The sequence below is a fragment of the Xenopus tropicalis genome, chromosome 3 (genome assembly GCF_000004195.4).
Source record: "Xenopus tropicalis strain Nigerian chromosome 3, UCB_Xtro_10.0, whole genome shotgun sequence".
NCBI lineage: Eukaryota > Metazoa > Chordata > Amphibia > Anura > Pipidae > Xenopus > Xenopus tropicalis.
The window spans coordinates 124,984,777-125,012,305 of record NC_030679.2 but is presented as its reverse complement, the minus strand read 5'-3'; the positions used below and the strand labels follow the sequence as shown (position 1 = coordinate 125,012,305).

The following is a 27,529-nucleotide window of genomic DNA, read 5'->3' as shown; positions in this document are numbered from 1 at the left end:
ACTTTTTCTCAATTATTTTTCTATTCACGCCCCTCCTATTCATATTCCACTTTCTCATTTAAAGGAGAATGCAAGTCAAAATGTAAAAAGCATACTGCCCAATAGTCCTCCTATTGTTTAGTAAAAACGCTACACTTTTGGCTCACCTAATCAAATATTTACTCAGTCACACTTACTTCACATTTTCTAGAACAGGCAGCCATCTCTAAAAAGGTATTCTCCCTTCCTTTCCCTCCTTGCTTCATACTGCACATGTGTTTCATTCCCTCCCCCCCTCCCCTCTGCCAGATCCGCTTCTGATTGGCTGGTGGGCATGTGTAGCTCAGAACAGGAGACAGGATCAAGTTACACACATGCTCAGAGAATAGGAAGGCTGCCGCTGGCAGCTACGGGAAGGGGAGAGAGATTTCAGTGATTTCACTGTAGTCTTCACACTGCTGTAGGCTGCCAGCACCATATCTCAGAGAAGCAAGCAGGGATCTGGGAATTTAGATATGCAGTAAGTACTTAAAAAGAATGCCTATAGACTTACTTTTAATTTATATTAACCTTTCATTGTCCTTTAAGCAACTGCCTGGTTGCTAAGGTGATTTGGACCCTAGAAACCGGCTGAAATGTCAAACTAGACAGCTGCAGAACAGAAAGTTAAATAGTAAAAAAAACACAGATAAAAAAATGAAGACCAACAGCAAACTGTCTCAGAATATCACTTTCTACATCATACTAAAAGTTAACTCAAAGGTAAACAAGCCCTTTAATGAAAATTGCACAAATAAAACTGTGCTTGCAGCCATAATGAGCCAATCATAAGCACTTGTTAGATTCCGCCAAAATACTTTGGTATTTGGCCGTGTTCTCCAATGAAATCCTGGATCTGGTACATTCTTACTTAGACAACACTGAAGTGTGACAAATTGTCTATAATGGTTGGAAGTGGGGTGAAGGGAGGGGGTAAGGAAAGAATGACATAAATATGGAAAAACTTGGAATAAGGGCAGATGAAAACAAATTTGTGTTGTGAAATGTCCAAAACTATTTTTAGTATATTTAAAAAAGAAGTTTAACTAGGAGTCTGTTGCAACTGTGGTGCTGCTGTCAGACATTGTTTGTGAGGAAAACAGGAAAGTGCTCACAATGCCCTGAATTTGCCCATTGCAGTTTGTTTGCTCCACGAATGAGCCATCTATCCATAAATAAGCTGATATACACTTACTGTGTTAGTGTTACTATAATATTTATAGAGCTTGCACATTTCAAGCGTACATACAGATAAATGATTACTATACCCTTTTGGGTAGTCCTAAACTATATACAAATGCCACTAGATTAGGGCTCAGTTACAAAGTAAGGGCATAAGTTGCAGGCAGTACACTGTGCTTTTTACTCTCAATTTTATTTCCCAGTATTCCAGTGTAAAGGTGGCCATACACGGGCCGACTATAGCTGCCGATATGGGTCCCTTGGACCGATTCGGCAGCTAATCGGCCCGTGTATGGGGAGAGCAGAGCGGCCTGGCCGACCGATATCTGGCCTGAAATTGGCCAGATCTCGATCGGCCAGGTTAGAAAATCTGGTCGGATCGGGGACCGCATCGGCTCGTTGATGCGGTCCCCAATCCGACTGCCCCATTGCCGCCCACATAATCCGATCGTCTGGCCCCAGGGCCAAACGATCAGATTATTATTTTTTTTACCTAAATGCTCCCCGATATCGCCCACCCGTAGGTGGGGATATCGGGGGAAGATCCGCTCGCTTGGCGACATCGCCAAGCGAGCGGATCTGCTCGTGTATGGCCACCTTAACTGTGGCACCAGCAAATTAGTGTACTAAGATTTACAAAGGCAGATGACAATTTGGGTCTGTGTGCAAAAATGTGGGTGCAGATTGTGTTGGTTATGGAATGGTTTTAGGGATGTAACTATTAAAGGAAAACTATACCCCCAGAATGAGTACAGAACCAACAGATCTGTTTATAACATACTAAGTGACCTATTAAAGAATCTCACCAAATGGGAATATATATCAGTAAATATTGCCCTTTTACATCCTTTTGCTTGAGCCACCATTTTGTGATGGGCTGGGTGCTCCCTAAAAGATCACATGACAGGAAATAATGCAGCTGTAACTGTAACAGGAAGAAGTGTGGGAGTAAAAGACAGTAGTTTGCCCATTAATTGGCTGATGGTATAGTTTGAGGGTATAGTCTTCCTTTAAAGGAAAAGTAACACCAAAAAATGAAAGTGTATAAAAGTAACTAAAATATAATGTGCTGCTGCCCTGCACTGGTAAAAGTTGTGTGTTTACTTCAGAAAGGCTACTATAATTTATATAAATAAGCTGCTATGTAGCCATGGGGGCAGCCATTCAAAGGAGAAAAGGCACAGGCACATAGCAGATAACAGATAAAATACTATTGTATTCTACAGAACTTATCTGTTATCTGCTATGTAACCTGTGCCTTTTCTCCTTTTTTTCCAGCTTGAATGGCTGCCCCCGGGGCTACACAGCAGCTTATTATATAAATTATAGTAGTGTTACTGTAGCAAACACACCAGTTTTACCAGTGCAGGGCAACAGTGCATTATAGTTTTATTACTTTAAAGCTCTTTCATTTTTTGGTGTTACTGTTCCTTTAACATTGGAGACAAACATCACCAGTGATGTTGCTCATAGCAACCAGCAATTAGATTTGAACAGTCACCTAAAAATTAGAAAACAAAAACAAAGATCTGACTGGTTGCTATGGGCAACATGACCTATGATGTTTGTCTTCGATGTTAATAGATACACCAATGCATTAGTGTGTGATTTGCACAATGACTGTAAATGGGCCCTAGTGGGTGTTCTCCACAACTGACATGATTATACAGTAGTTGAAGTTGAAAGCCAGTAGTTGCCCATCAAGTTGTCAAAGTCAACACTCTGTTGTTGTCCCTAATATATATGATACTGCACAGTTGCACGGCGCTACATTTCCCCCCCCCCCTCCCCTGTTGCAAACACAGCAATACATCCTTGCTCTGTACATGTCTCTAGGCCACAGAGGATACACACAGACAGCTGCTTCTATGCACACAAATAAACAGACACGCGGTGTCCCAGCTGTACTTTGACCCTCTTTGAGCTCAGTGTTCCAGCAGAGGCTTGGGAGAGAGGGGATAGTTCACTACTGAAGAGGGGAAAGGCCGTGTGAAATGAAGCAGACATGATACGTAGGGGACAACAGGGGAAGCACATTCTGTTCCTCAGGCTGACTGCATGGGTTAGGAACATTTCATATACTAACTGCTGATTTGTTAAAAGGAGAAGCCATAAATCTGTAAGAGCTACATCTAAAGATGGCTCATAGACAGATTTAAGATGCTGATTCTATCCATTTATGGGGCCCTCTGATGGCCCTACCCAACCAATATCTAGACGAAAATCAGCTTTTCAGGAAAGTCACTGTACTTTGTAGCCTTCAGGCTTGCATTCCACTGTACCAGGGGCCCTTGCACAAACAATTGGAAACATCCCCAGACCATTATTCCTCCATTTAGGAAGGTAGTGCTGTGCTGGCATTTACCAAACCCAGAGTTTTCCATTAAACTGCCAGATGGTGCAATTCAATTTATTACTCCAGAGGGCACATTTCTACTACTGCTCTAGATTACAGTGGTGGTGATTTTTGCACCTTGGCAATATATATGGTTTTATATATTGTTTGGTTTGTTTGCTTCTGATCATCTGTATAACCTAGGGTTGCCAGCTGTGGTCAGCTCGGTTTTTCCAAGGGCTGTCCGGGTAAAAACTAACTTTTTCAAATCAGTAAATCTGAAAAATACTCCCCTTGAATTACATGATCAGCCAATCGCTGCATCATAGCCCACCCCTTGACATTATGGTCCCACCCCTGACATCCTGGCCCACCCCCTGATGTCACCCATCTCCATGATGTAACTGCTCACCCACACTGCCCAGAGTTAGGGAAAGAGAAAGGTGGTAACCCTAATATAAACCCCCATGTTCCCTTCATACTGTTCTGGTGCTGACATTGCTTACAGAGACAGTTTGAAACTCCAACCAATGATGTAATTTTAGATGGATATGGCTGCATGATTGGTCAAATAGTGTGCAATAACATCCCTCTCAACTAGGGCCCCTGCCTTCCTGTAGTGACAAGGGTCCCCCTTTCTCAAACCCCAGTCCCGAGTTCAGTATAATGATACAGTTTCAATGAACTTTCGGGGCTACTTTTATTTTTAGAGCATGTACAGTTGATTAATAGCTCTGAGGCAGAGTGAATGCAAGCCTAGAATTGCTACACATGCCATTGCCCTTACATTTACAATAGGGCAAATGTACCCATTGTTATAACCCCCAGCAATAAATCTTTTTTTTATCACTTTTCTACATTACAAAAAGTACCCCATCGGTTGCAAGTGATTCTACTTTTGTGCCTGCCTTGCCGAGAGCCTGCAGCTTTGACATGAGATGACCCTACAAGGCAGAAGGCTGCTTTTATATCCTCCATTAACAAAGCAATAAGCGATATTCCTATGACTATAGTAGCTGTGCATCCCCCTTGCATTATCCTATTTATAATAGCACAACCAAGCGCACAGAGGGTGAAAGGTGTGCGATTTATTCCACAGTACAAAATAGCTGTTATTTTTACATGCCAATCCCCATTGTTACGCACCCCCTTGAAACTCTTTCATCTCCATATACACCGGAAAAAATGATTGTTTAGTATTATCCGGGGAACACAAAATTCCAGAATCTCATCTACGGCTGTTTATCTGTCTGACTAATTGCGGCTTCTCCATTACTTTGCAGACAAAGAGCAGAATGAAAACAATTATGCTGGGTACGCGCGGTACAGGAGGCTGACAAGCAAGCACTTCAGCAGCAGCAGAAGAGCTAGTGGCTGTGGGAGCCATAGCACATTCTCATTCAACCACAAATACAGATTTAAGTTCATTCTTTCTGTGTTACAATGCCCACTAGCAGGGACAGGGTTAAATGCACCTTGTATACCCCAAAATCAACAGCAGGTATGACAAAGTAGCAGATAAAACCATATGAAATGATAAAACCTTATGAAGGAAGAGACAATAAAGTGCTGTTGCGGGAATGAGGCACATGTAGAAGTCCTATCATGCTGAATGAGAGAGAATGGATGAGAATAGCTTTTAAAGTGTCAGGGAACCCTTTCTTGTAATTAGTAAAGGTACGGCAATGGTGCTGTCACTTGTAACTAGAGAACAATGCATGTGCAAATGAGACAACCACTCAACTTAGTATGCGTTTGGGAACATTTGCAGCCTGACAGAAGACCATTAAAAAAAAATTAATAAAATAAAAAAAAAATATATATATAAATATATAAATGCAGAGTAGGAGTCAGATGTAAATAATATCCACTATTCCTACTACTCTCACTTGACTTATAACACACTAGTCATGTTTCCAGTGCCAGCCCTATCTTTTTCTGTCTGCTGTTTGCAAATTCTCATGCTAAACTGCATTTTGCCCCTTAGGGCTCTGGTACATGGGGAGATTAAATCTCCCTTGTTGCGGACGACTAACCTCCCCGATATGACATCCCACCGGCGATTTACATTTTGTCATATCGGGGAGTTTAGTCGCCCGCAACAAGGGAGATTTGTCGCAGGCAACTAAACTCCCTTGTGTGCCAGAGCTCTTAAAGGGGTAGTTCACATTAAAAAGAGCTTTTAGTATGATGCAGGCAGTAATATTCTGAAACAGTATGCAATTAGTCTTTGCTTTTTTATGGTTTTTCAGTTATTTAGCATTTTGTTCAGAAGCTCTCCAGTTTGGTATTTCAGCAGCATCTGGTTGCTAGGTTCTTATTTTTACTAGCAACCAGGCAATAGCTTGAATAAGAGATTTGAATACTTATAGGAGGGGGACTGAAAAGGAAGTAATAAAAAGTAACAATAACAATAAAATTGTAGTGAAAAATGCAGGAGTGGAAGGCAAATAACTTAAACTGCAAAGTTTCTAAGAATAGAACATTCTATAACAAACTAATAGTTAACCTGAAGATAAACCACTCCTTTAAATGGGAGTAAAATGAATGGCGCATGAGTTGAACATACATTTTGCTGTTATTTCTTAAGATAAAAAGGGCAATAAGGGAAATTATGAAATAATTAGATTACCAGTCCATAGATAATTCCCCTGCATAATGAACTTCTGCCTATCTGTAAGCCAAAATAACCAGATAAAAGGATTTAAGGAGGGGGTTGTTTATAAAGAGCTAATAAAAAGTCTAATTAATGATAAGACTGTTTGAAAGCAACAGAATGTTCTGTTACCGCTTTATAATTAGAATAACTAAGAGATGTGCATTTTTTTAAATAAAAAGAATAAACAGAGTGTATTTTCAATTTACGTTTATTTTGCTTAGGTTAAAAAATGTGTATATACTGCCCATTCAATTAGCTTCATGTTGTTTGCTGAGCTTGCAAGACCTTGTAAATAATAATTAAGAATCAGAAACAAGTTTTGGCCAGCATTCATTTGTCTTGAGAATTTCTGGAATGAGAAAGGACCCCACAGTGGGAAAGTACTAGACCATGTTTTATTTTGCAGGTCTTAAACCAATATGCCAGGGATTCTTATCCTACCGGTTGGGGGCTCAAGTATGCTGTTTATTGTGGGTCACTTAGATTCGTCCAAATAAAAAGACCTCCTGCAATAGAAAAAAGTCACCAAAACAAGGTAGATCAACCAGTTTTTGGATCACAAGGTTAATTTTTAACTAGCAATTGATTCCAATGGTGCACTGAGTAATATATATTTGTTTTTATATCCCTGTAAGAGCTTTATAGTAGAGTGGCTATGCTCTGTTTTTTTCTAATATGTCTCCTAATAAATCTATGTGCTTCTCTGCTCTAAAATTGTTTACTTGTTCGTTATCGAGTTCTTTGTTTAACATTTGGAAAGTGGAAGATGGATTTCTCAGCCTTTTGCATTGTAAGACTGTGAGTCAGACACTCAGCTTTAGAAAACCGGGGGCTTTAAATGGGAAGGAAAGGAAAAGACTTAGTAAGCTTTATCAGAAACATCTATGTAAATACAGCCATAAGCACTTACTGAACTGCTGCTTTGAGTCCTCAGTGAAAAGAAACGCCACATTTGTTTACTTTTAATCTGTATACATGATCTTCTGCATCAGACTTCCTTCTCTCAGAAAAATCCTTCAGGGCATGGCAAGAGTCTGCACAGCTTCCTCCTCTTTCCCCCTCCCCTCTCTGCTGTAATCTGACCTGAGAGCTGTTCCCTTTCTGCATGCTGCTGCCTGGAAGTAAAGTCAGACCAAGCTAAAATAGCAGCTGCTATCTTAATCAAACAGATGGAGCTTTTAGGTCTTTACTCAGGTATAGTAAAGCATTCTGCAGAATAATTAGCGTTAAAGCTTGCCCTATTGCCAATAAATTGCTTCAGTAGATTCCCTTCTCCTTTAAAGGAGAGGGAAATTAAATCCCTGGGGGGAGCCAAATGCTAGGCAACCCCCCCCCCCAATGATTGTAATCGCTTTATTATTTTATTATAATCATGCATTTATAAAGCATCAACATATTCCGCAGCACTGTACAATAACTATAACTTACGTAATACTCTTCACCAGTGCTCAGTGGTGGACTGAGTTGTAAGGGGCCCACCAGAAAACCTTGGATCATAGGCCTACTTTCTAAACTATTATGCCTCTCTTTCCCCCGAAACCCCTTTATTGTGCAGGTCTCTTTTCTCTATCCTTGCCTCTCTTTTTCCCATACAGAAATAGAGAATGAGCATGCAATTGGCCAAATAGTTAGATGCAAGAGGGCCCACTGACACCTGGGCCCACTGGGAGTTTCCCTGGTATCCTAATGGGCCAGTCCGACACAGCCAGTGCTCCTTTTAGCAGAAAACTGCCCTGGCCCAGAGTATATCTGTGTGAGTGATCCTCTTCAAGCTTTTTTCTTTGTGATGGGTGTGGACACTCAGGTTGCAAACCCCATCCGAAAACCTGGGCCAGACCCAAGTTTAGGGACCAGAAGTACAGCATGACCATATAATTGTTATTAACTGCATACAAAGATAGATAACGTCCTTAGATACTGTAGAGGAATACAGTTATTGCATATGCATATGTCATCAACCTGACACTCTGATCCAGTGATCCCCAACCAGAGCTCAAGAGCTCACTAACCTCTTTGGAATTGCTCCCAGTGGCCTCAAAGCAGGTGCTCATTTTTGAATTTCTGACTTTGAGGCACATTTTGAATGCATAATGGCCACGTGTTCTGAGCCTTCTGTAGTCTGCCAGTCCTCATTAGGCTACTAAACCAATCATAGCCTTTACTGGACACCACCTAGGAATGTTTTTCATGTTTATATTTCTTTATATTTAAAAGTTGCTCATAGGTGAAAAAGGTTGGGGACCCCTGGTCTAACCCGAACAGGACAATCCAAATGTGTAATGTTTCTAATCCAGTCACTTTGCTGCCTGATACTGATACTTATACATGCATATGTGCATTAATGGGTTTCCACCTATGGGGCAAAGTGACCGCAATATACAAAGCCTGTACTATATGTTCTTATTATTTAAATGAATATACATTTGTCTGTTTGTTGCATAAAACAATGATAGACCTGAACATTTCTTTGGGTCCGAATTCAGGGGAAACATTCAGGGGAAAGCATTTCAGAGCAGTTGGGTATCTATGCAATGATTCACTTTCATTTCTCATTACTCACTTTAACTCCTTGACACACATTTTATTCTGGTCAATGAAAAGTAAATCTACAAAGGTGGTGATTTCGGAGACAGAAATGAACTAAGCTAAGAGTTTTTAGAGTAGACACGGTTGGTGTGAACGATAGGGAGACCTACTGTGTGTCTATGTGGTAGTTCAAAAGCCATCTACTACATATAATGTCAATTCTTGCCCATGCACAAAATCCCTTGGTACATACAGATCCTCAGGAGAAAGAAATCTGAAGGTAGAGGTTATTGCTCATTTCTATAAATAATCAGGGCAGTAAAACCGGCACCTCCAAACACTGCCCGCAGCAAGTTATAGACCATCAGAGGTTTCAGGCCATCTTTTTTCAGGAGTAGTAGTAGGAGTAGTAGCAATAAAACCTATTACCAACAAAAAATAAACCTAAATAAAAAACTTAGAGACAAAGAATATGGCAGAAAGGTCATGGAGCTTATTTGGGGGTTTATCAGAGAAATAATAATTCACATTTTTAAAAATGATTTCCTTTTTCTCTGTAATAATAAAACAGTACCTTGTACTTGATCCCAGCTAAGATATAATTAATCCATTTTGGAGCCAAAACAATCCAAGTGGGTTTAATTACTGTTTAATTACTGTATCGGACCCCTTATCCGGAAAACCCCAGGTCCCAAGCATTCTGGATAACGGGTCTTATACCTGTATTGACTATATCTTACTGACCTAACAGTCCAGTAGGATAACTTAATCAATTGGTGCTAATGTGAAGTGGGAGGAAGGGGGATACTGCTGTGGGTGTGTATGTGTGGATATCTGTAAGCATTCCTAGATAGGAAATCACCTGGGGCCTTCTGCCCTTCACAGCCAATCCTTAAATAACCCTAATTGATCCCAGGTGCCACTTATGGCTCTTGCACCAGGACTATTTACCCATTCAGTACCGCAGGTCTCCCTCTGTCCCATGTAGCCCCTTGGCTGGTATGCCCATGCCTCCCTCTGTCCCATGCAGCCCCCCTGGTTGGTATGCCCAGACCTCCCTCCCCATGTAGCCCCTTGTCTAATATACTCAGGCTGCCCACTGTCCCATGTGGCCCCTTGGCTGGTATGCCCATGCCATATGATAGAGGGCTTAAACTAGGCAGCAATGCCTTCAGAAGCACTAACATGAGGGCTAAGGATAAGGCCTTATAACATAAAGAACAAACTTTTTTTTGTTTTTACACAAGACACATGCACCCTGGATATTTCCTTGGAATTATAGATTACCTGGTTTGTTAGACTTACTCAGATCTGCACTAGTCAATGTTAGACTTGTCAAACGCCTGCGTTCCCAAATTAGCCTAATTAGCAGCTGTTCCTTTTCAGCCGTCAAAGTCAAAGAGTAGATCTAGGAGCCTGGCAGAGCTCAATATAGCAAGTTCCAGCGTCAATAACTTCATACAGTAGGGTAATAATGACAATGACTGGAATCGCAAACTGAGGCCTCAGGCTGAGGGAGAACTGACTACAATGGGGGAAACAACATGAACATTTTTTTTGAGCAAGAAGATATCTAGAAATAAATCATCTCTCAAGCCAACTGGGAATGTATTTAGAAAGCACTGCCATGATAGTTCCCCCTTTAAAATGTACTAAGAATGCTTGTCAAATTTGCATTAATTAAACATGGTATGTGACACAAGGGGCTCCACCATTTGTTGTGAGGTTTGTGGGGTACTGCCCACAGAGACAATATAGGACTCATTTACGATAGGTGGACAGGGTGCAAATGCAAGAAACAGAAGTCACCATGTTTTTTTGTACTTTGAAACCTGATCCACCATGATTATTGATGATTATTAATTTGTGAATGGTGCTTAGCCACAATGGGCACCTCCTAAAAAAAGTTCCTTAACTTATGAAAGTGGTATGTACTAATTGTCTGACTTGTAGTACGATGTCTTGACAATGAAGAACCATGTCAGACCATACCATAGACCAGCGGTTCTCAACCTGTGGGTCGGGACCCCTTTGGGGGTCGAACGGCCCTTTCACAGGGGTCGCCTAAGACCATCGGAAAACACATATTTCCGACGGTCTTAGGAATCATTTAATGGTTGGGGGTCACCACAACATGAGGAACTGTATTAAAGGGTCGCAGCATTAGGAAGGTTGAGAACCACTGCCATAGACAGTCACTATTTATTGGGCTGGGGGGGGGGGGGGGCTGTTTGGGCCTCTGTATACTTGAAATCCCAGGGCCTATTTTAAATCCCAGATTGGGCCTGGGTAAAAGGGGTGAGTGGCAGAAGGCATATCATCAAGGAGTTATCCTGATTTCTTAAAACCCAGTCACCCACAGTTACAGCCCAGGGCAGGCAACCTTGACTGTTTATGGGCTGCAGTCAGGGGCTTTTAGGTTATGTTTGCAGTCCCTTTAGCATTGGGCTCTGCTCATACAGAAAGTTGCAGACTGACTAGTGTCAGACCGGTAACCTGTGCAACTTCGATGAGGTACAGCGATGGGTGTAAAAACAGTGTGACTGGCTTTGCGGCAGAGCATCCCCCCCACAATGTCCTTTGCGTTACGCTGGCAGTCATGGTGACATTAGCTGCTGATATATAAACACCAATGTTCCAGCCCCGATTTTCACACCAACACTCACACTGCTGCTTTCCTGATGTGCCTGACAAGCCCCCTCACTTTACTCCGCTGAACACGTCACTCTTCCTATTCCTGTTTGTGACTTCTAGTTCCAACTCTGTGTCGCCAACCTTAATGATTTCCATACCTCGCTCTGCAGAACCCAAATAAACTACCAACTTGAAGAGCACAGCTTGCAGCCCACGCAAAAAGCAATTGGAGTTTTCAACAGTTTTCTACTCTGAAAAACATCTAATATTGCCTGCACTAAAATTTCCTAATGCATATACCTTATAACAGTGAGCACATTATAATATTAGGGACCTATTTACCAAGAAAATAAATAGCATTATTTAAAATGTCCTTATTTTTCAGTCTCAACCTATTTTCTCAATTATTCCTTACTAATACACTTATGTTCGGGAAGATGCTATGCTCTGTCTGAATACAATGCAAGTTAGTGGACAGTGTGTGGGGGGGCGCCTACATGCCTACCCCCACCAGCTCTGGAGCACATTGACCTGTGGGCAGAAGTGCTGATGGCAAAAAGAAATTGCCATAGTGATAAACTGTATTAAAATGCAGATCTGAAGGCCCATGGGCAAAATAAAATGGAATCAATGCGCTTTTGCTAGTTTGCTCAAACAAACGTTTAAGCAACAAGGAAATACACACAAAAAAACTCCTGTGTTTAAGAGTTCTTCTTCACCATTACATTACATTATTGCATTTCCTCCACTGTGTGGAATACCTTTACCCCTGCACATGTTTAGCTTCTAACAGACCTATATTAGAAAATAATATTCCAGGGCTGACAAAATGTCACATATTTTTAATGTGAACAAAATCAAATTGGCAATTATTGAACCTTCTGAAGAAGGAATTCCTTAATGCTGCAGAAAAAAAGATGTTGCAAGGGGAAAAATGACACTCTTCGAAATGTTAGTAAATAGGCACCTTAGTGCAAGGGAGATCCTATCCCCTGAGTTGGCTCCTGCGATGCCACCCCCACCACCTACCTTTCCTGTGCCAGAGGGGGTCCAGGGGATGCTTCACAAGTGCAGAGAGCAGCTTTTTGCCACCCCTGGTAACTTGTGGGGAGCTGCAGCTTGGGAAACCAAGGTTAAAACCAGGCTTTTTTTTTACACCTTTTTCTAAGACAAAAATCATCACTTTATATAAAATGACAGGATTTCATTTTAACTTAACCAAAATCTTCTGTTTTACCCTTTGCAATAATCAGCTCTTACTCTGCTTTGCACATTTGCAAGGACCCATGTACAGCTGAACTGTGCTGTTTTGCTTCCCTCTACAGCATGATAGAACAGCCCCAGGTATATAAGTTGTCTAGATATGTACACAGAATCCAGCCGTGTCCCTCAAGGTATGTCTCTACATGTTGTTGTTGTTGTGTAAGATTTTAGCCCTTATATTACATATTTACTGAATGAAGGCTCTAGTTTAACCCTGCAGATGATGCTTGCACAGACCTCAGAGAGGCTAATGGGTAATTAAGGAACAGGTCGATGCTTTGATGTGACAGTGTCTTCTCTAAACACATTATCACTGCCTGGAATTGGCACAGACAGAAATACAGCCTATTACGTCACTGGGAGCAGACTTGTTACCTCCAACTAGAATGGGTGCAGACTCACTAATCTTTCCTATCATTAGCATCTCACAAACAACAACATTGTGCCAAGTCCTTATTCTGAACCCTCGGGTGTTTTACCATTCATGTTTCTTCTCTAGCTTGTAGGTACGAATGATGCTGATGATGATGATAACACAAGAAGCTTTGTGGGCACGGCAGCGTTACAGATGTTACTAGAGAGAAAAATACAGTCATTCAGAAATAACACTAGAATTGGGAAACAGACTGCTGTCTCACAGATGTTAAAGACACCTTCTGCTCATGCCAAAACCCAACAGGAAAAAGTGGCTGAGGCGCAATGTATGCAGTGGGAAATTATTTTGCCTTACTTTTAGTTTACTAGGATTCATTATTTAAAGAGAGTAGGGTTGCCACCTTTTTAAAACTAACTCACCAACCAGCAGTGGGGAGGCGGTCAAAAGAGGCAGTCTGTGATGTCAAAGGGGTGATGTCAGAGGGGACAGGGCCATGACATCGCAGACGCCCCGTGGAGGATCAGGGAAAGTTGCTTAATTCAAAGTCCATTATAAGGTAACACAGACACATCTTCCAGCATCTCTCAGCTGAATGGGGATACTGGAAACTATTAGGAAAATATGGGGTGACTGTTAAGGATCTGGCATGCATATATATATATAGTGCAGGAAAAACTTGCCATACATGGGCAGATAAAAGAGGCCATCTTAGCCCCTCCAGACTAAAGGTGGCCATATACGGCCAATTTCAGCTGTCGACATCAGCCCTTCAGACCGATTCGGCAGCTTATCTGCCCATGTAGCAGCAGCTAATAAAATGATCCATGTACTATAACCCTTAGGGTGCTGCATAGGGCACTGGCAGGCAACACTGTCTTTAGGTCTAAATACGCCCCCTATGTCTTGGAAGTGATGACATGCTAGAGTTGCCACCTGTCCAATTTTGACCCGGACATTCTGGTTTTGGGTTGGGCTGTTCGGTTCAAAACCAACAACTGTTCGGGCCAATTGCTGATCACTGCATCATACTACGCCTCTGTGATGACAGTGGCCCGACCCACCATGACATCACTGCCCTGCCCAGTGATGTCACGCCCCGCCTCCCTGCCTGGAGTTCCCGGGCAGTAGAAGTGGCAACCCTACGTCATGCGCAACATGCATGTGATATAACACACGCCTATGTGGCAGAAGTGACGCCAAGAGCATCGTGTGTGTAATGTCACTTCCACTGCGTTACCCCCCAGCCTTGTTGCCGGCTTTCCTAAGGAAATCGACAGTGGAGGCTGGGGGCATATTTTATTATTATTTTTTTTTAATTATAAATCTAATATATAGGCACCTGAGGGCCACCCCCAAAAACCTGCCACCATAGGCACAGGCCCTCGGGTGCCTATATATAAATATGGCCCTGCTGACAAGTTATACTGTATGGGGATTATGCAATAAAAGGTGCAAAATTTGCAACAGGTTTAATTTCCTATAACAACCAATCAGCAGGTTGCATTAACTGGTCACTACTAAATAAAAACAAATAAACAAAACATCTTCTTGCCTTCCAGAATCACCTGATCCACTGTAGCCACGCCCCCTCCCCGGGCTTCCCAGGCCTGAGCAGCGCCACACCTTTTTCTCTGCTGTAGAAATTGCCCGAGTCTCTCTTTTGCCTTCTTACTCTCCCTAGCTGGACTGCTATTGGCTGCCGTCCTGCCACTTCCTGTTGCACAGCTGCCTGGGAGATGTAGTTCTCAGACTTGCCAGAACTCCACCAGTTTTGGGTCAAGAAAAGCATTACATGTTTGAAGTGTCTGCCTTGAAAGGAGGTGAGCAAACTAGCAATGCATTGTCCTAATACTGTATCCTATTCATACCATTCACTGTCTCACAGCATGGTACCCACACAGGCTAGAGACTGACCAGGGTGGCACTACATACATATATTGCCATAAAAGGTGCAAAGTTTTCAGCAGGTTTAATTTATTGTAGGAAACAATCAGGCAGCATTTACTGTACACCATTTTAAAAACAAGCAGCTTATTGGTTGCTATGGGTTACTGCACTGGGGCAAATGTTATACCTTTTTTTTTTAAATGGGAGCAGGCCATTAATGTGCCCATCCCACAGGATATCCAACTATTGACCTATAGGTGGACAGATATTTTCTGGGATCATAGGCCCAAATATGTAATAAAAATTGAACTGAATCTGTGCTTAACACTAAAGGTGGCCATACAAGTTGCAACCTCACCAAACGAGTAGATCTTCTTCGGAAATGCCTACCTAAGGTGAGCGATATTGGTCTAATTCAATCATTTGGCCCTAGGGCCAAACAGTTGAATTAAAATGGTGGGCATAGGTGCAGTCGAAGAGAGGACCGCATCAACAAGCCAATGCAGTCCGTGATCAGATGGGAAAATCAAACCAGCCCAACAGAGATCTGCCCAATTTTGGGGCAGATGTTGGTCGGGTAGGCCCATAGGGGGTGCCCATACACAGGCAGAAAAGCTTCCCAATCAGTCTGAGGGACCTGAATCTGAGATCTGCCTGTGTATGGCCACCTTTAAGGTGGCCACACACGTGGCGATTTGCGATGGTCGCACGAAAGATCGTACAATCAGCCATACACCATTCAGGGCTGAAACGGCAGATAAGGAGGTAGAAACAATAGGATTTCTACCTCCTTCTGCCGATTCAGCGCTGAAGGCAGAATTTTGGTCAGGCTCCTTCTATGGCGCCCGAACAAAATCTTTTAACTGGCCCGATCGGCGAGTCGACCGATGTCAGCAGCTTCCTGCGGTTGCCATACACGCACCGAATATTGTACGAAATGAGGTTTCGGCACGGACTGGCTGTGTGCTTCCAGTTGGGCAGCCCTGCCCTGTGTCCTCATATTGCTTGTGAATTAACCCCATGGCATTGAAATAATCCATGCAGGACCCCAAGTTTCTATCTGCCCTTTATCAGTTTGATTACTTAGTTACCCATGAGTGGATTTGCTCCTGTTATTATGTCATTTTAAACATTGTACCCATTAAAATACATTTCCATGTGGGGGCAGGGGTTCCACTTAAGTGGTACTCGCTCCATCACGGAGCAAAGTTTCGTTCTCTGCCTGATCTGTTAAATAAGTGTGTTCAGCTCCTGTGTTTTGCATCCTGCATGTCTGTCAAGAGCTGCAATTATTCCATCCCACAAGCCTGGGGATTTTAAAGGAAAGTGTAACCAAACAGTGGTAACGCACTCCCAGTAAATAAGGGAGGCTTTATAAATGTATTAAAATATGTATTCCCTCCATCGACTATTTATTTTATCCTGTGATATTGTAATTATCTACTTTTTCTTTGCTAAGTGAAATGTAAATGGGCCCCAGGGGAGCTTGCTTTATGCGATGTTCTGATGTGGAATTGAGCAAATGAAGAGGTAGAGTAATATCATTTAGTCCTTTTAGTGATATGCCTGTAATATGCCTTATAGCCAGGGAGGTAATGCATATAATCCGGATTTCTTTCTTACAGTCTCATTACTGATTTGTTGATGTTGACATTTTGAAAAACAGAAATATATTGTATTGTTTGTAAGCATTAATCTTTTTTTTTCAGATTATGTTTATATAATAGTATATATATAGTAAATATAAAATAATGTAATTGTATTACAGTAGTGGAGGAAACACAATCTGCCTTCCAATTGCCCTGTTAGCGAAACCACTGAGCGGATATGCACACTTTGGCATTTGCGCATCGATAGCCACACTGTGCCCATCAGTGAACACAAGTAGGAGGCACGGAAGGCAGCGGATTGGCTTTTCTCTGCTGATATAAATACGCCAGCTGAGTAAACAACCCTTGGCCTTAGTGTAATGGCACATAGGGCTATTGCTTGGCTTTTATCTGCCTGCATTAAAAAAGCACTGAGAAAAAGTTGAGCATCGGTCCAGTATGCACTTAAAGGTGTGGTTCACCTTCAGGTTATCTTTTAGTATGTTATTTAATAGCATATTCTTAGCAGCATTACATGTGGTCTTCAGTTTTTATTTTTTATAGTTTTTGAATTATTTGCCTTCCTTATCTGACTCTTTCCAGTTTTCAAATGGAGGTCACTGACCCCAGCAACAAAAAAAAAAAAAAAACTATTGCTCTATGAGGCTACTCTTTATTCCTTATCTTTCTATTTAGGTCCTCTCCTATTCATATTCCTGTCTTTCTTTGCTAGGCTAAACTATGTCTTTCTTTGCTAGGTTAAATTAGACCCTAGCAACCAGATAGCTGCCAAAATTCCAAACCATAGAGCGGGGAAATTATTTAAAAACTGCAAATAATAATAAATGAAGACCAGTTGCAAACTGTCAAATAGCACTTAATACATCATACTAACAATTCATTTAAAGGTGAATAGCCCCTTTAAACTTAAAGCTGTCTCGTACTAATAAAACTTTGTCTTTTGGTATGTCTATGACTGATGGACAATGGCATTTAATATCCTTTCTACCACAGATATCCAATGGTTTTTCATTTGAACATATTTAAAAATGTCATCTGCCCTTGTCGGCCAGTGCATAGTGCAAAGTGATGAGGAGTCCCAGAGGATGGGGAGATGGAGAAGCCGCTTGAAGCCATTCCACTCTCACAGTTGGAGTTGCCAGCTGGAACAGACTGGTAGACTTCAGCATTACTGAAAGTGATAATGACTCTTTTCTGAAAGGGAAGAGAAACCTCATCCTAAGCTGCACTGGCCAACATGGCGCATCAGCAGATAAAAGTTTCCAATCTGCTGCACAGATGAAGCAGGGCCAACTAGGGGTAGGCAGAAGAGGCACCTGCCTAGGGCGCAGTGATGAGGGGGCACCAGGCAGGTACCTCTCCTGCCTACCTTTAGTCATTTCCCCCACCGATTGTCGCTGGAGGAAGGTAGCAGGGGCAAGGTGGCAGACTAGGTTACCTAGGGAGCCCCTGAGGTGAAGTGGCCAATAACCATGTCTGGAGAATTCGGCCATCACACCGGTGTAGAAGATAATTTCATATGATTTGATTTGTATGTATATGGCCATTTAAGCCAAGTAAGTAAGTAGTAATCCAATCAGATACTTTTTTTTTATTAGTCTCTATATTATATACTGATTCAATCTCTGATTAGCTGCTGAGAATCAACCTAATTAACCTCAAACATTTGATCACTTATTTGTTTACAGGTCTCTCCTGAGGTGCCAAAATGGAAAGTGAAACACCAAAACTTCAGAATCCTGCAGAGTTCAAGGTCTCGGTAAGTTTCCTTTTTAAATGTTTATACCAAAGAAATATTGCTACATCACTATGAGTTTTACTTAGCCTTTAAGATCTGTTTTAGAATGTTCATCTCTGAATGGTGGGGGTTTTCTACATCGGCAGATGTAATTAATGCAAGTTCTTATTACATGGCAGTGCAGAAATCAGTGCAGTCAACAACAGAACTTATTAATCAGCCCTGTAGCATCAGCTTCTGAAGGTGAACCTAAATTTCTGCTTGATGATTTGCAACCCCTAAGCTTAGCTGCCCAGAGCACCATGCTCATTACTGATCTAGAGATGCAGAACTATATAAAATATTTCATTTATTGCCATTTTCGTTTTTAGAGATTAGTGCTTTTTAAATGTGGGACATTTGAGGTTGCTCTCAATCCTGTGATTAATATGTGCCTATAAAACAGCAGTATGCTAGAAAAATTTGTATGTTCTACAATATAACTCTGATTTATGGGAGATTATTGTTCCCTTTTCCTATAGGATTTTTTATTGTGTGTGTGTTTTTATGTTTCGTTTTGTTAATACATACCGATATGTATTTACAGAAAACTATTTGGCCTCTTGGTCTAGGACTGAAAGTTGATACCATATCTCCCTTTCTTGGGAAGTACCGGCCATATGTTGGACAGCCTTGTCAGACATGCACCCCTAAAAGCATGGTGGGTTCTTATTATTGCAGTCAGAAATATGTCTGTAAAAATACCCTGCTTCCTTATATATGTCTGTATATCTAAATAATACACGCAAGCCATGAATATCCTGTAAAATATATAATGAACAATGAATCCCCCTGTTGTACAATATAAGGATATTATAAGCCACCTTGAAATTCCATGATAATATCAAGGACGAAGGCTGAGTGCCTTTATACAGGGCATGGAACTCCAAAATGACTTTTACCAACCTCAGGGTGTAGATTATTTATTACAACTCAACTTTCAGTGAATCATGTGACAGAAATTACATCACTAAACTCTGATTATAACTGATGATTTTGATAAGCACTATACACAAGTTTAATGGCTCTTGTGTATTATAAAATAACATAATACACCTCCTGTTGTCTGTGCCTTTTTATGGTAACAGAACTCCCTGTTGATTTCTAATATCCTTATGTTTTACACTAGGGGGTACATTATTCTCTATATAATGTGTACACAGCATCACTCATTTAAACTATACATTAATAGTACAGACAGTAGAAGTGAATACTGTAATAATATATATGTATATATGTGCAATTACAAAGACTGAGAGGCTCCTTTTATTACAGGAAGTCTTCTTTTACAAACAGTATACTCAGTTGGGATTTCGGAATGCACTTCATATAACAGAGCAGGACAGCAGGTAACGTGGCTTGTGTGCTCATGGATTAGCCAAACATGACATTGCAGTCCTTCTGGGTTCTCTCATAGTTTCTTGTGTTTACTTGGGAATAGAGAATGTAGGGAAGCAAGGTAAGGATTATGTTTAGGAGATCAAAGATACCTGCTGCAGTGGCTTTTTTAATCCAATGCAGCTAACATATATACACGTTTATAGAGTCACTGTCTCTGGGGTGCAACAGACTTTTACTGTGTAATTTGCCTTGTTTGTAAGGGTTAGGCCAAACCACTTTTTCGCATGAAAAGGGAAAGTTTGCCTAAATATATGATTCTACTATATGGCATTCTAAGACAATGTGCAACTGATCTTTATATTCTTTTAACCACTGTTTTTTGACATTGGCCTTAGTTCCCAGCTAGGGGATTTAATGGAAGCTAGAATAATATGGAGAAGCAGAACAGAAAGCATGTACAAATAAGACAAATCTAGCCTAACAGTCCCCTCCACACTCACTCTAGCAGTGTGTTAAGACATAGGGTTGTATATTTTGGTTTATATATCTGTGCTACAGACTGGCCCCCAGGATTCCATTTTAAACACTGCCTACTAGTTTTGAGCCTTGATGTGACTTTAGCAAGACAAGCAGACATTTAACCAATTACTTTGGATGTAGTATATTCTGATACTTTCTTACTCTGCACATGTATATTTATCCCTCTGACCTGTCTGCAGGTTTCGTGGCTGGCTAGTGAGAAGATTGAGCTGTATAGTGTTTATTTGTGAGCGCTCAGCTGATAAAGATGTGTCCTCAGATTTCTGTCAGAAGATCTTAAAGCATCCCAGGTCTTCATCTTAATTGCTTTTAGCCTTATTCATCAATGGAATTGCACCTCCCTCGTACCCTTCCCATAGCTTTCTGTTTTTCACTGACCGTCTTTTTTCTTGATTTCTCAGAGTTCAGTCTGCTAAAGATAAAGATCTGACACAGGATGAACCCGTTGAACATGCAGAACCTACAACCCCCAGATCCTTTCAGGATACAACTCACATTGAAGTGCTTGAGATCCTGGGACAAATCCAGAAGTCTCTGTGTCCATGTCTCACTAGGTAATTGCCTTTTGTAGGCATAGGGATAACTGGCCACCTATGCTGACTTCTCCCACATTAAGGTCAATCTCGAATGAACTAAATAATCACAGGTTATTGCGTAGGCCCTCTCAGTTTAAGGGTGAAGACACACGGAGCTACTAGTAGCAGCTACTTATCGTGGCTACTAAAATAGACAGTGCTTATCATTTACTGATAATTGTTTCTGCGTGTGTTTTAGCAGAGGCAATTCTCAGTACTGTCTATGGCAGGGGATTTTGTGGAGTTTAGTAGATATGAGAAAGTAGCTGCTATTATAGCTCCATGTGTCTTCACACTAATGGGTATAGGGGTAAACTGTCCCAGACTATCACCTTAATCACTATGTGTAGAGGTTATTTACTGATCTTCAATAGCATTGGCTTGAACTATTGCCTAGTAATCCAGCCAGACACTTTAGAATTCATCTAATAAAGCCAGCTTGCAGTCTTCTTCTTGAGCCTTTCTCTTCTCCTTTGTCTCCATTTTTCATTACTTTTCATGCTACAACATTTCGAAGGGACATCAACCCCCCTGCCTAACTAATTGTTTCATATTCAAAATGTTGCACAATGAATAATCGCCTAAAGCTGATGAAGATTAAAGCTCCACAAGCTATCGTCTAAAACCATAGGGTTTCCATCTGTGAAATATGAAGTTAGTCAGTAGCACCAAATTTTACAATAGCGTTAGAAGAAAATACTTCAATGAATCACATTACCGGACAAATAAATTACAATTGTCCTATTTAAATATGAAGCAAAGAGATACCGACAGGGAGACAGTTTCCATGTCTTTAAACTCCATCTGGTACGCCATCCCAAGGAACTAAGGAATAGGGCGGTTTTCTTGACAAAACTCCTTATTTTTCTTCTACAACAGCCTGAGTGTTTAGTCTCAACTCATAAAGGAACACTGGATGTCAGGTGTTGCTCACTTTCACTTATGGAAACAGCAGCTTATCTTCCTAAAGCGATTCTTAGTGAATTTGCCTAGAAATTCCTGGCTGCTGTATTGCTTCAAATAAGGTGTTATCCATGTGATTTAGGGTCCATTTTAAAGGGGACCTCTCACCCTAAGAAATAATTCCAAATCCTTTTCTATTTTGTTAGTCAAGCAAAATAATCTTTACTTACACTTTAGAAATTATTTACATTTTATTTCTTTTAGTCCTGGAAGTTGGAATCACAAAAAACAGGCAGACACCATTTTGTGAACACTTTTATTAAAACAAGCTATGCATCATCAACAGATCCGTAATGGTTCCTTTATAACTCTATATATATATATATATATATATAACCCTAATACTGTATTCACAATTTGTGACTCTTTCACCTTGATGTGTGTTGAATAATGCTGATTAGCAATGAACAACTGCCGATATGCCAAATGTTTAATAAAATCATGCTGCAGCAAAAAAGTTAAAAATATTTGGTGTCCATGTCCTGGCTCCAGGTTTAACGAGCCTATGGACACCTTGTCTATAAGGTATGGTAGATATAAGCAGCACATAGTTGGTTTGGGTGGCTTGCCCATTACTTCTCATTTTGTGTTCTTTATCCTTGTGCCTTTCTGCTATTTAGTTTTCTAGTCCATCCTCTTTCTCTTTTCCCTCAGAATTGTTCGCTGGCTTCTTGTCAAAGTACTGACTGCCATGTTTCTAAACCTCCAGCTCCATACCGGGCAGGTGGCTACACTACGAGAGGCATCCAAAGCGGTGAGACTCTTGCATAGCACTGTCCTCATCATTCAAGCAAAACAAAGATCCCTAGCCAAATCTGTCGTTCGTATCTTGCATGAGTAAAAGGAAGATGTGGAGAAGTTTTTGATAGATATACCTGTATGACTGTCTCTCTTAGAGTCCTGGGATTCCTGTGGTTTTCCTGTCTATGCAGCGCTCATGGCTTGATGGCTTGATAATACCTTTCCTGCTCTTTTCACAAAATCTTCAAGTTCCTCGGGTAGCCTGGGAGAGCACACACTGCACCCCACTTTTCAGGTCAGTTAAATAATTTTCAGAGGTGTTTATAAATACTTTCTAAAAACGGTTTAAATCAAGTCATTTGTACAAAAGAACCATAGGGCTTATGTACATCTGCAGTAAAAGTGCAACTTTTGCTTTTCCCTTCAATGAGTTGCATGTAACGCCATCTTCATTAAAGGTAATTTAAAGCTTATTTCAAAATGTGCTCCTTGAGCCTCTCTATAGTTGTGCTTGGCACTGCTCAGTCCCTTCTGCCTTCAATTCCGATTTAGATAACTGCTGCACCTATTGACGCAGGCACTATTCCCTCTAAGCTGCATGTATGTGCGCATACACAACTTTTGAGGCCAGCGCACACAATAAATTGTGGTGTGCACAAATAATTTTTTGTGAAAACACATAGTTTTGTTCTTATTCTGATATGGCACACCAGTTTTTTAAAAGTGCGCTCAAGGTTTTAAAAAAGTGCACACAAAAGTGCACTTAGCCAACAAGATAAGATATTAGAGGGAACTCTAGAGTTCCTTTGCACCCTGCATCACCACAGTTGTACCAGAAGAATTGGAACACCGGAAATGACGCCAGACAGACTTAAAAAGTTTTTGGCGCAATTGCACCCGATTTGCACCAAAGCACACTCTCTGTTGCATCCATTTTGCAAATTGGACACAATTGTGGTATGTTCAGAGCATTGTGCCAAGAGAATTTCCCTTTTGCGTCCACAATGACACTGGTAATCTGGAAAAAAACATTGCAATTGTGCTCAAAATTGCACTTTGCTTACTGTATTTGTGGACATAAATGAGGCCTCATGTTTTTTGACACACAGTCTCTGTAAGTATTCTTTATGCTTCTCTCAGGTATTTGTGCTGCTTTTTTCAAGCAAACCAATATTTTTTTTGGTAACATTTTATTAAATTCTGTGATTCAGAGCAGAGAAGCTACTCCTCTCTGACTAACTAGGACTCCACACTATTGGACAGCAATGTGCTTACTTAAATAGATGTAATGTGCCACTAACATTGTAAATTGCTGCATGTTAATGTATGAACATTGAAGCCTCAAGAACATTTGTATTTTGGTGCAGAAGAAAATCCTATGCAACCCAATTACGAGTTATATTAACTGTTACATTGAGATTGTAATCACAGGTTAAAAACCGCACTGTGCATGTTATGTGTTCAATGAAAGTGTGCCAAATAGTGCGCCATTAATGTAAATAGGATGAATCACATAGCTAGATATGCTCAAGTGTTTCTGCCTGAAAATCTCCACCATTCACATAGGGGTTATAGGGGTTGGGCAGGGGGAGGCACATACCCATACCAACCCAGTAGTGATGTGCAGCTATACAAAAATTTGATCCAACCCATCCGCTTCTGATCTTCCAGAATCACAAAAGATGCATGATATGCAGACATGCATCTATAAGTTAGCTATGTCTGGAGTCAGCAGCAGGCCCTAGTAAGGTTGCATGTAGGGTGCGCGTGTGGTAAAGTTCTGCCCAAACCCACCCGCTAAATAAATAAAAAGCAGTGGCACTCAGAGCAATTACAAGCAGGGCTTTATTGAATTGTTTGGGAGGGTGCCGATCCCTCCAGCATTGTGCACCGAGCCTCTCATTTTTGGAGTGCTAGGGTGTGCGAGGAAGGTCTCCAAATTGTCTACAAACCCACCTGCTACCCACGAAAGTTGTGTGGATGTTGGCCCAAACCTGACCTATGGGTTTTGGGATGGTCCACACACCCACACATCACTACTACCCAAACATTCAGACATGCAAGTTGGCGCACTCCACATTGGGGCCCTGTACTTACCTCCTGCCCTGCCTATGGCAGTGCTTTTGCACAAGGCAAAGGAAGCAGTAAATGAGCCCCCATATACTAGAAATATCCATTGTCGTCCCCATCATTTATATTTAACATTGTTCATTTAACAGATACCTTTTCCCTCTCTAATATTAAGCCAATTTTGTATTTGATGTTAACTAACTCAACATACTCCATTGCTAATGGCAAAACAATTATTTGTGTCTCAGTACATTTTAGATCGTCTGCCAAATTACAGCAAAAAGCCCCTTATCCAGAAATCCTCAGGCCCCATTCATCCCATACCTATAATAATAAAACCAATTTTAGATATATTTTTTTCATGTTGAACGGGAAAAGGAGAAGTTTTAATATTTGGGGCACATAATAATGATTTATAACCTGTACAAAGACTGCGAGCAGCGCTACAGCAATAACCGTAGACACTTGGGAAACATAATGTTAATTTTGTTGGCTAAATCAATTCTATCAAAATGGATATGTCGCAAAAGCCATTACACATATTTGGAACATTACTAATTAAATTCCGGTTTAAAGCCTTAATTAGCAATCAGACGAGGATTTTAAATACATTTAAGGAGGTAAGATGCTGCGTGCGGTGAGAAGTATTATTTACCGGCTGCCTAGAAATAAGATAAACATTACAATTATTACTGTAAATTCCTCCTCATGCAAATCTAATTTTGGGTGCCTCTCTGTCACAGCCCAATGTTTTGTTAAAAGTGTTTTTTATAGGACAATAAGCCCCGGATTCACTTGACATCATCATTAATGGTAAGAGAAATAGGAACTTGTTTGTGTAGCTCATGGGATAAGCAATTTTGCTTATGCTTGTTACATAGTAAGTTAGGTTGAAAAAAGACACACATCCATCAAGTTTAGCCTTTTATGTCTGTATGAAACATGTCTAACTGCTAGTTGATCCATATGAAGACCTTAGCCTCTTTTGTCATGTATTTTTAGTAATGTATTAGAGCAGGACACAACTGAATTTTAGTGTCCTCTTAGAGATGGTAGATTCACCACATTAGTGCAAGCTAGAACACACATTTATTCTGCAGAAAGCTTTACCATACCTGAGTAAGCAGCCTTTGAAGCTCTCTCTGTTTGTTCAAGATAGCAGCTGCCATTTTAGCTCGGGCTCAGTAGCTTCAGTGCTGCAGCTCTAGCTGCTGGTAGCTCAGATCACACATTCTTATAGGAGGGGGAGTGAATTCTTATGTGAGGGGGAGCAAAAAAAATGGAGAGAGCTGCGCGGACTCATGGCCGAAACCTGAAAGAGCCCTAATTGGGAGGAAGTCTGATACTGAAGAACATGTTTACATAAAAGAAGACAAGAAACCCCGTGTTTCTTTTGATAGAGGACTCAGTGCAGCTTTTCTGTGAGTGCTTATGGCTGTATTTACATAGACCTTTCTGATAAAGCTTACTTAGTTTTTACCTTTACATCTCCTTTAACTTCAGTAAGTTGTGGCAATAATAGCTAGCCACACGCTCATAAGTATGGGCTTGTTAGGCAGAGAGGACTCCATAAACGGATGGGATTTTTTAGGTTGTTGAATAGATATCTGACCTAACCACGACCAGATACTGGTTAGGAAGGCAATGGGTTCACTCTATAGATGGGTCAGTAAGCTGCAGAGTTGGCAGGCAACCTATGGCTAGCTTGCTATATATGTATCAGATTTCATAAAGTGTTCTCAGACAGGTAATCCAACTTGCCAGTTATTGTTGTTGTTTGGCATCAGCAGATCCAGAAGTGCAAGCCACAAATCCTTTCATTTCTGTTCAGATCAACTCCTTTGGGACATAATCGAACGGGACGATCATAGGTACTTGGTCTTTCATGTAGATGGCCAGATCCGATAATATCCTCTGTAAATGTATGACCCCTTCAGTCAGAGGTTTTATCCAAATACAGTGTTATTTATGATTCTAGCATAATCATGGCCCGTCTGTCGCAACGTTGCTTTTTGTGTCAAAATGGCCTCCATCATGCTTGTGCTTTGATGCAAATGGAGTGCAAGTTCCGTCTAGTGTTGTCAGAGTTGGGGTTCTCTTCTGGAGCAGGCTTTCACTAAGGGTTTGCATCTGATTCACTGGGGGAAAACCTTGAATTACATCAGTATGTGTTCTTCAGTGGCGTAACTACAGGGTGCCGGAGCCCCTGCAAAGAGGGGCCTGGTGCACACTGCAACCCCTATCTGGCCACTCCCTTCTCATCCTCTTGTGGCCCCAACTTCACTCTCAGGCAAGAGGGTGTTTGGTGAGGGGGATTCCCTACAGCTATATAGGAAGCACTTCCCCAGGTCCCCCTGCGGAGTCTGCTTTCTCTGTAGCCACTGGCACACTCCATTGCTCTATTTCCTCTCATACTTGATGATTGGCCTATGATGACATGCTAGTGACCTTAGATTGTAAGCTCCACTGAGCAGGGGTTGATGGGAATCAAAAAAAGAAAAGTGCCAGAGACTGCCCTTTGTGTCAGTGCTGCAAAAAGTATGTAATTTTATGAAAACTGGACTTATTCTGTACCAAAAACTGCGCTCTGCTATCGGTAAAATTGCATTGGAAAAAAAAGGAGGGAATGTCATTACAAAGTTACAGTAATCAGTTTTATTGCAGTAATCTCACTCTAATTAGGAAATTAGTTAGGAAATCAGGATGAGTAATCACAACACTTTTTGCTATGGTTGGATTGCGCCACTTGAGTCTCCCAACAGGGGGTGGATGCTAATGGCAGAGAAAGTGCCTAAACACCCTTTCCTATAGTGTTTGATAAATATCTATGTATATAAGTTTAACCCTTTACTCGTATACTCTGGGAAGATGCTCGAGGGCTGAAGTTGATACGAGCTACTTGGATCTTTCTAAAGCCTTTCTTGTTGTTCTTTTTCAGAAGGAATAAATAAAGGAATTGTAAAGGGGCTGATTGGTTCTTCTTGGATAGGAACCTGGCAGAAGAATATAGTTGTGATTAATGAGACTCTAGT

At 41.1% G+C, this 27,529-nt stretch overlaps 1 protein-coding gene across 2 annotated transcripts in view; it reads left to right on the top strand.

Moving 5' to 3' along the window:
- Positions 1 to 14,611: 14,611 nt before the first annotated feature.
- Positions 14,612 to 27,529, top strand: part of gpat2 (glycerol-3-phosphate acyltransferase 2, mitochondrial) — a 39,207-nt gene continuing 26,289 nt past the window's right edge. The window contains exons 1-8 of one of the 2 annotated variants that reach the window (XM_002932563.5): positions 14,612 to 14,813; positions 18,179 to 18,249; positions 18,815 to 18,928; positions 19,543 to 19,616; positions 20,328 to 20,438; positions 20,550 to 20,702; positions 22,341 to 22,440; positions 22,583 to 22,722. In XM_002932563.5, coding sequence (XP_002932609.2) covers positions 18,199 to 18,249; positions 18,815 to 18,928; positions 19,543 to 19,616; positions 20,328 to 20,438; positions 20,550 to 20,702; positions 22,341 to 22,440; positions 22,583 to 22,722 — 743 coding nt within the window. In that variant the 5' untranslated portion in view covers positions 14,612 to 14,813; positions 18,179 to 18,198. The remainder of the gene's footprint in view (positions 14,814 to 18,178; positions 18,250 to 18,814; positions 18,929 to 19,542; positions 19,617 to 20,327; positions 20,439 to 20,549; positions 20,703 to 22,340; positions 22,441 to 22,582; positions 22,723 to 27,529) is intronic. The other variant, XM_012959448.3, reaches the window with a different exon arrangement.